This window comes from Triticum urartu, chromosome 6, assembly GCF_003073215.2.
Source record: "Triticum urartu cultivar G1812 chromosome 6, Tu2.1, whole genome shotgun sequence".
NCBI classification, from domain to species: Eukaryota; Viridiplantae; Streptophyta; class Magnoliopsida; order Poales; family Poaceae; genus Triticum; species Triticum urartu.
Genome location: NC_053027.1, coordinates 398,799,046 through 398,808,515, shown reverse-complemented (window position 1 = coordinate 398,808,515; position 9,470 = coordinate 398,799,046). Strand labels below are relative to the sequence as shown.

The following is a 9,470-nucleotide window of genomic DNA, read 5'->3' as shown; positions in this document are numbered from 1 at the left end:
TCAATCACCAAAAAGGGGGAGATTGTAAGTGCATCTAGTGCCCCTTAGTGATTTTGGTGTATTGAAGACTTATAGGTTAAGGGACTAATGTGTTTATGAGTGTACACAGGTCTATAAGTCTATGAGGAGTTTGATATTTAGAGAGAAAGTCGACCCCTAAAATTGAAGTTCTTCGACTCAAGACTTTGGCTTTCTGAAGACTTTGAAAGTGAAGAAATTGGTGCAATCCTGAAGACTTGGTATTCATTCGAGGAGCATGAAGCATGAAGACTTTTGTTTTCGAAGTTTCATTTTCTCTTTCTTGAGTCATAGGAAACACCGTACTGTTAAAGGGGGTCAAGGAAATACTAAGGAAAAAATTTCCATGTGATGCTCAACTCAAATCCTACATACCAATCCTTTCGAGTGAAGCCATTGGAAATCTCATACAGTTCAGTCAAATTTCTTCAGTGACAGAGACGAAGTTCTTCTGGTCTCTGAGGAATTTGTTCTGACTGAGGAGTTAGGAATTCGCGAGTGCGGATTGCCTACACAGTGAGGAACATGATAGCCCTGAGGAATTTGTTAGTCAAATTTCCAACCGTTGCTGTGCTATGCGCCAGCTGTCCCAAAATATCCTTCCACCTAACGGTCATATCATTGAAGGTAATTTATGTCTTATCATGTCGGGCTGCTCCCTAGGCTATAAATAGCCGCCCCCTACAACCACTAGCTGGTTGGTTGCTCCGAGAGAAACTGACACTTGTCATTTGAGAGCATCCCATCCTCCGAGGACTTTGAGTGAAAATCATCAAGTGAGGAAAACCCAAACCCAAACACCTACAAACCCAAAGTGATTGAGCATCACTGAAGAGATTGATCCTGCGTAGATCCGACGCTTGTTACCTTTGAAGACTGTGCATCTTCCAGACGGTTAGGCGTCATGGTCTAGAGCATCCAAGAGGAAATTGTGGATCGTCGAGTGACCAAGTCTGTGAAGGTTTGGAAGTCACATGAAGACTTACCACGAGTGATTGGGCGAGGTCTGTGTGACCTTAGCTCAAGGGGAATACGGTGAGGACTGAGTGTTCTGAACTGCCTGTTCAGAACTAGGTGTCCGGGACTGTGTGTCCTCAGGTTTAAATACCTAGCCGCCCTAACCAGACGTACAACTGTCACAGCAGTTGGAACTGGTCTACCAAATCATTGTCTTCACCAAGTTACCTGGTTCCATTTCCTCAACCCTTTCATTTCCTCTTTTATGTGTTGAGTGCTTGTTCATATCTGTTTGAAGACTTTGACTGAAGACTTCCTCTATCTCCTCAGTTCAATTTCTTCAGTCTGTTTGTCTTATCATGTGTTATCCTGTGTTTACGCTTTCTATACTATGTACTTGTTTTCATTTCATCATGGAGATCATGCTCATGCACTGCTATGTTTACTTCTGAGTACTTATTCCGCTGCAAGTAGTTCTTCACTCAGGAATTTCCTCACCCGCAAATTCCTTAGTGAAGAATTCATAAAAATCGCCTATTCACCCCCCTCTAGTCGATATAACACACTTTCAGTTATTGACCGGAGATGAGTCCGGTCATGTCTACATAGTTCTCGAACCCGTAGGGTCCGCACGCTTAACGTTCGATGACGATATGTATTGTGAATTATGTGATTTGATGTACCGAAGGTTGTTCGGAGTCCCGGATGTGATCACAGACATGACGAGGAGTCTCGAAATGGTCGAGACATAAAGATTGATACATTGGAAGGTTATGTTTGGACACCGGAAAGGTTTCAGATAGGTTTGGGCATTTTCCGGAGTACCGGGGGTTACCGGAACCCCCCGGGGGGTTAATGGGCCTTCATGGGTTTTAGTGGAAGAGAGGAGGAGGCGACCAAGAGGAGGGGCGCGCCCCCCAAGCCCAATCCGAATTGGGGAGGGGGGATGGCCCCCCTTTCCTTCTTCCCCTCTTCCCTTTTTGTCCCCTCCTAGTAGGAGTAGGATTCCCCCCTTGGGGTGCACCCTAGGAGGCCGATCGGCCCCCTCCTCCACTCCTTTATATACGGGGGGAGGGGGGCACCCCATAGACACACAAGTTGATCTCTTAGCTGTGTGCGGTGCCCCCTCCATAGATTTCCACCTCGGTCATATTGTCGTAGTGCTTAGGCGAAGCCCTGCATCGGTAACTTCATCATCACCGTCACCACGCCGTCGTGCTGATGAAACTCTCGCTCGGCCTCAGCTGGATCTAGAGTTCGAGGGATGTCACCGAGCTGAACATGTGCAGATCGCGAAGGTGCCGTGCGTTTGGTACTTGATCGGTTGGATCGTAAAGACGCTCGACTACATCAACCGCGTTACTTAATGCTTCCGCTTTCGGTCTACGGGGGTATGTGGACTCACTCTTCCCGCTCATTGCTATGTTTCTCCTAGATAGATCTTGCGTGATCGTAGGCAAAATTTTGAATTACTACGTTCCCCAACACGTAGCATGTTGCCCCATTGCCGCGACAAAGAAGATCGACCACGAGCTTGGGGCTCGATGGCGCGGCGTTGCCGATTTTCGTCTGCATAACGGCCTTCCCCCACATTGTTGGAGGACCCCCCCTCCCGTGGCCGTTTTTATCTCCTCCCGGCATCCAGTAGCCTCTGACGACCCATCGGCCGGATATCTCCTCCTCGCCCACAAGGTGTTCGACGAAATTTGTCCAAAGGGAAAAATTGTTTGCGTTTTTCTTATGCATTTGTAGAATTGTAGCTTTATAGATAGTTTCGTATTGTAGATGAGTTCACATGACTCCAGTTATTGTGACGAATCCTTATCGGATGAGGAATTTGACTTGATTGAGGAGGAAGATATTGCTATGCGTTTGATATTTTTATGTGTGCAATGTGTATGAATAAAGATGAAAGATATAAATGAGGTTCCCATGCGGCTGCCCTATTATAGGGTAGCTGTTGGTGACGGTGCTTGCTCGTGCCCCCAAAAAGTTGTTTTCATGCCCATTTTTTACAACACCCTGTTTTCGTGCTCCAAAAGTGGGTAGTTATTGGAAATGCTCTAATGCTGCCATATTGGTGTCATAAAAAGAAGTCCAAATATTGCAGTAGTCTCCTACTTTGTGGACGCAAAAGACGCGTGTACAGCTCGATCAGGATGCCACATATTCAATATCGTGGTCTTGGGAGGCAAATGGAGAGTTCTCGGCTCGGTTAGCATATGCGGCAAAGTTCTCGGGCAGAGAGGTAATCCCCACTATTGAATTTACGTGGAAATCTAAGCCCTGTTACAATGCAAATTCTTTGTCTAGCTCTACAAAACAGGTGTTGCAATTCAGACAGACTTGCAAGCCATGGACTGGAGCACCAGGAGGCTTGTCCATTTTGTGCGTAGGAGAAGGAGACCACTAATCACATCTTACTAGACGGGAGAGGTTTGGACTCTCGTTTCCTAGCTCTCAACAAACCGGACTGGGTGCCCCTGAGGGGGTCAAGATTGGAGGAATGGTGCATTAATAAGCTGGGGCGGACCTATACAAAAAAGACATGTGTGCAATCTTCGTTCTTATAGTGTGGGAGTTAAGAGAAGCACCACAATGTCATTGTGTTCGATGAAGCTTCACCATCCCTGCCACTACTAGCCCAAAGAATAGAAGTTGAAAATAGAACGAGGAAGCAAGAGGGAATCTTAAAAGAAGACATGGAAGACTTGTTCGAGGCTACTGGTAGAACCAACTGAAGAAGCGCGCACTGCCTATTAGTAATAGCTGCCATGCTAGTAGTACTACTCTAGCGGTTGGTGTACTCTATTATGGGAGCTAGCCAGAAAATTCCGGATAGCACTTGAAGAATCGCGTGGTTGGTGTATTCTATCACAGGAGCTAGCCAGAAATTTCCGAATAACAACTAGAGAATCACGTCCAGCCAACAAACTTCGCTTGACAATGGCTAGCTGGCAGCACAGTGAGATCACCCAGAGCGAATCCCTACAATAGGGACCGTTTGATATATATACTAGGCCACGCAGTTCTCGGACATAAACCAACAAATATGAGCCATCTGATTAAAAAGATCCAACAATCTACATTACTTGATGCTGGTATACTGTATAGGAGTATAGAGGTACAGATAACTCTCATGCGTATTCGAGATCAACCCCCCCACCAATGTCTCCATTGAGCACATCACACAATTCTTCGCTCTGTGAATGATACTAAATGAGGTCTGTCTTGACGAGCCCACCGAGGATGGCATCCTTTAGAAACACACGACCTGTGAACAATACTTGACGACCTTCGCGTACAGGGCATAGTTCCTAGGGACGATCCTTTATCCCTTGGACAAAATGGTTTGGAAGGTTTGGGCATCTCCAAAGTCAATTTTTTTTGCTTGCTTAGCCCTTCAAGACATAATTTGAACGACCGATAGATTGGCAAAATGTGGGTGGCCAAATTGCGATCGCTGCCCTCTTTGCATGACGATACAAGAGTGCGGGCCTCACCTCTTCCATAAGTGCTGCTACACACGACGTCTTTGGTCTTTGGCCATTGAGAAATTCATCATGCACGGGCTTGACAGTTCTGCTTGGCCCTTGTTCGACTCGGTGGAGGAGTGGTGGGCAAGCACCTCTGCCGAGGGCACGCCGAACCGTCAAGCCAAGGCCTCCCTCATCATGCTCGTCTCATGGATAATTTGAAACGAGCGTAATGCAAGAGTGTTTAAGCATAAGAGTGCTCCACCGCCAATCTTGCTCTCCTCCATCTCTACCGAGGCTAACTTTTAGGTCGTCGCCGGTGAAAAGAAGATAGGGTCTTTTATTTCACGCGAGTAATCCGCATGCCGTGTTTTTGGGTGTCTTGTAACAAACTTTTTTCTATCTTAATTAATGAATGAGACAAAACTTTTACCTTGGTTTTAAAAGAAAGAGAAGGAAAGAAAAGGAAGTCCAGCGTCGGACTCAAAGGAAGAGCTGTTGCGGAAATGGAAAGAGCCGGAAGGGTGAGCCGTGGTCGTTCTAGTCGAGTCGGGCCGCCCGCCGCCACGCCATCTTCTCCTTCCCGTTAATTAAAACCATCAAGCATAAAACCCTCGCTCGCCTAGCGCGGCCACCTGTCCCCCCTCTCCCCTTCCCCTCTTCTCCCCTCTGCCGCGCCTGCGCGCGAAGCGAAGCCTCTCGCTTCGATCCTTTGCTTCCCCGCGACTCTTGCCATGGCGGCCGATGGCTCCGAGCGCCACACGGCGCAGGTGGTGGGCGCTGAGGGGGAGATGGACGGCCCCGCGCTGGAGCGGTTCGCGGCGGCGGCGGGGCTCGTGCAGCGCGGCCTCTCCTACGCCGTCGTCTCCATCTTTGGGCCCCAGGGCAGCGGTGAGCCCACATCCTCTGCCGTGCGGAAATATTCAGCTCCTTGTGTTGGGATTTGTGAGGGGAGGATGCAACTGTCTCTTTGGGGTTCACGGCGATGAGAAAATGGAGAGCGATAAATTAAACAGGTTTCCGTTTACGCAGTTATTAATCCGTATGCTCGTTTCCGTAGTGCGCATCCTATCCTCTAGCGGTGCGGTCGGTTGAGTTCCCTCTAGCGTGATGTGAACTTGTCGTGCGGTGGCGATTTTGTTTAGGTGCTAGTTCATTTCGGAAGCCGTTCCTGATGCCTACTTTGTTCACCGGGCAGGGAAAAGCACCCTACTCAACCATCTCTTCGGGACAAGCTTCACCGAGATGGATGCCTTGAAAGGAAGGTAAACGCCATCCACGCCGAGTTTCCTTTTTCTTCAAAAATTGTTCGATTTGGTGATTGTGATGTTAAATGCTGCTTATGTCTTTTCATTGCTGCTGTTGCTGCCAGGAATCAGACCACCAAGGGGATTTGGGTTGCCGAAGCTGTTGGCATCGAGCCGTTCACTCTTGTGATGGATTTGGAGGGGACGGATGGGAGGGAAAGAGGGGAGGTGACTTGTTTTCTACTGTACTTGCAAGCCTGTTCGATGTTTAGATTGTTATGCATGCAATTGGGCTTTCATGCTATACTTTCATTTTATAGTTTGGATGGCTTGTATATTCCTCAGCCTTTAGCATTCATCCAGTCCTCTGCCTCTTAACTGTTTGTTGACTAATGTCCACAAAAGTAGTACGCGTCACTTATTTCCTTTGTACCACCTGAGTGCTTAACATGCCGAGAAGAAAATTGCTGTGATTCACATGCTGCATTAGTCCCCTTATTAACTTTCTACAAGGATCTATAACATTTATGCTCTTGTTTCCAGTACGAAATGGAGGTTCTTAGCACTCAGTGGTGTGCTATAAATGCTATTTTGCCACTATAGTACGTCTAGTTGCCATTTTGCAGCCTAAATCCAGGCAACTGATTTGAGCACATACTTAGAAATGCAACCAACTAATACACTCTCGCAAGTTCTCTGTCCCTTCACCTATGACAGTTTGAGCTAGAATTTCAGGCATCCACTTTTTTTCTCCGTAAAAGAGGGAGCGGCTCCGGCCTCTGCATTGTGCAATGCAAGTCAGCCATCTTTTTTTTTTCTCGAGCACCCAGACGTCTTTATTAAAAGTGTTTATTACGAAGTATCAAGTTCGACAAAATGAAACCGTCAACTTAAAGGATACATATCGTCACTTCTGACCATACATTTGATATTTCTTTTGTTGAAATGAGGAGCTTCACCTTTTATTTCCGTTTTTTCACTGGTTGGTATTGTTAATTCTTAGTATTAAGTTACATTCCAGCGACGATTATTAACTGGTGCCTTGTGTTACTCGTGCAGGATGATACAGCCTTTGAGAAGCAGAGTGCCCTTTTCGCTCTTGCAGTTTCTGATATTGTAATGATAAATTTGTGAGTTGCTGATGTCATTGAGTAATCTTTAGTTGGTGAATTATAACTGAATTACTGCAATGAGTAGAGAGCAATTTTGCTCAACCTTTTCATGTGGATTGCTAATTGTAAATGTGCACTCTGCAGGTGGTGTCATGACATAGGCCGAGAACATGCGGCTAACAGGCCTCTTTTGAAAACTATATTTGAGGTAACTCGGTTGCAATCAGACATGAAGTACTTATTTTGACTACATATGTGTGTTAGTTTCTTATGAGTTATTTTTCTCTATTTGAGGTTTTGATGCGTTTATTCAGCCCTCGGAAAACGACGCTACTGCTTGTGATCCGTGATAAAACAAAGGTTAGTACAGTTCTAGAGACCGAGACACACAATTTTGTTCCTCTACTACCGAGTCAGAGATGCATAACTTCTAGTATTTTAGACAACGGAAGAAAATCTCTCTCCCGGCCTCTACATGCACATAGCCATGCTTATATAGAAATAAAACTCGACCAAGAGGAACTAGCACCTGTGGCATTTTTATTTAGGAAAACAACTGTGAGGCACCGCATGGAGGCCAAGTCTTGAACCCACGTGTGCGTAGCAAGCGCATAAGCTGCTAGCCAACTGAGTGGCACTCAATTCTCGTGCATAATTTGTATGATTTCATTATTATTATTTTCTTCTTATTTGCAGACTCCCGTAGAGTATCTTGCCCAGGCTCTAAAGGAGGATATCCACAAGGTTTTCTTATCTTACATTCTGCTCACCTTCCTTTTCTGCTTTGTCATATTGGAATATTCACAATTTTTTTTTCTGTTTGTAATAGATATGGGATTCTGTTCCCAAACCAGAAGTCTTCAAGAAAGCTGTGCTAAGCGAATTCTTCAATGTAAGTGCATGACTTTCACTGAAAATGGGACTTGCATATATCAACTGACATATATTTTGTTCAATATAAAGGTGGAGGTCACCGCTTTGTCAAGTTATGAAGAGAACGAAGAACTATTTAAGGAGCAGGTATGTTAGAAGCTAACATGCTTATTCTGTCACATGCTGGTTGCAACTATATTTTAGTTTAGACGTCTTGTGTAGAATCAATAACTCAAGCTAGTCTCTCTCTCTTTTTTTTATGGGGAAGACCTTGTACTCTACCGTTTCCTACCTTTTTTACTTACTTGCAGGTTGGGAAACTCAGGCACAAGTTTATTCATTCAATCGATCCCGGTGGTTTAGCAGCTGATAGAAGAGGTGTCATACCTGCTTCAGGTTTCTGTATTAGCGCAATGCATATCTGGAAAGTAATACGAGAAAATAAGGACCTTAACCTTCCCGCTCACAAGGTTAGGTCATTGTATTTTTATTGACAGTGGTCTGAGAAAACTAACACTTCATTGGGTACCTAAGCATCCTTCTAAATCCCTTTTATATCATATATAAATTATATATTTCACTGTTTTTTCTTCCTGCATTTTCTAGATCATGGTTGCTACTGTTCGTTGTGAAGACATTGCGGATGAAAAGCTTAGATGTTTTATGTTGGATGAGGTTACCTTTGCTCTTATGTTATAGTTCTTAATCTTCTCTTTAGCTAGCACCATGGGAATTAATTATTTCGCTCTGCAGGGTTGGTTGGAGCTGGAGGCAGCTGTAACATCCGGTCCAGTACGAAGCTTTGGCATGAAGCTTAGCGACATTATTGATTTTTATCTATTAGAGTGAGTGATTGACTAGTTTTCCCGGCAAGGGTCTTCCTAGAAAGTTATGATAATCACATTGATTACCATGATTCATTATGTTTGTCTTCTCAATTAGCATACCCCTGAACCTGTTAGTTTAATTACGTGCTGTTCATTTGCTTCAGCGGTGTAATGCACATTTTCCTTGCACGCATGTTCGATCTTTGTTTGTTTGTCCCCATAAGTCTGAGGTTCTATATTGTTTTGATGCACATCATGTACTGCCTATATGGATATTAAACTGTTACCCAACATATTGATCAATTAATGCACGCGGTTCCTTATAATGCCATTTGCGTCGTGTTACCATGCTGCTATGTCTTATGGTAATCAAGCTTTTTGAACCAGTTTTTGCCTTTTCCCCACAACTTTTTTCTGCTTTGGTGACTATTTTTCCACAGCAAATTATAAAATAACCCGAGCACAACACAGTTTAGGAGTAGGAAAACTCGGAAGATATATAATTCATAATGTTTACATCACTTCTTAAAACCGCCATTCATTTGTACTGTACCATGGCATCACTTGATAGAAATCTCAAAAGAAAGGAAACCTTTTCTTACTTTTTACGCTGATGGTTTATTTTTTCGGTTTTTGTTTTATTTTGTCATGTGAGTTAGCTGAATTTATTTGGTTGTTCTGGTACTGCATAGTCGTACAAATGTCTTGGTCTCTGGGGTTGTTTCAATTAGTGTTTATGTGGAAATTGATTAGTTCTTGAAAGCACATAAAGAAAATGATCTTGGCATTTGTTTCATACAGTTCGATCTCTGATCTGACTGCTTTTTCTTGCAGCTATGACATGGAAACCATGTACTTCGACGAAGGTGTGAGAACTGTCAAACGTCAACAGTTACAATCTGAAATTGTAAATGTGAGTAACTCATTTAAACATACTCTGTCACTCTTCACTTACATAAA

At 44.4% G+C, this 9,470-nt stretch overlaps 1 protein-coding gene across 1 annotated transcript in view; it reads left to right on the top strand.

The window, feature by feature from the left end:
* Positions 1–4,998: 4,998 nt before the first annotated feature.
* Positions 4,999–9,470, top strand: part of LOC125516809 (protein ROOT HAIR DEFECTIVE 3 homolog 2-like) — a 5,847-nt gene continuing 1,375 nt past the window's right edge. The window contains exons 1-13 of the mRNA XM_048682117.1: positions 4,999–5,342; positions 5,650–5,716; positions 5,824–5,926; positions 6,758–6,828; positions 6,955–7,018; positions 7,105–7,170; positions 7,507–7,554; positions 7,640–7,702; positions 7,774–7,830; positions 7,995–8,153; positions 8,290–8,358; positions 8,437–8,528; positions 9,345–9,449. Coding sequence (XP_048538074.1) covers positions 5,186–5,342; positions 5,650–5,716; positions 5,824–5,926; positions 6,758–6,828; positions 6,955–7,018; positions 7,105–7,170; positions 7,507–7,554; positions 7,640–7,702; positions 7,774–7,830; positions 7,995–8,153; positions 8,290–8,358; positions 8,437–8,528; positions 9,345–9,449 — 1,121 coding nt within the window. The 5' untranslated portion in view covers positions 4,999–5,185. The remainder of the gene's footprint in view (positions 5,343–5,649; positions 5,717–5,823; positions 5,927–6,757; positions 6,829–6,954; positions 7,019–7,104; positions 7,171–7,506; positions 7,555–7,639; positions 7,703–7,773; positions 7,831–7,994; positions 8,154–8,289; positions 8,359–8,436; positions 8,529–9,344; positions 9,450–9,470) is intronic.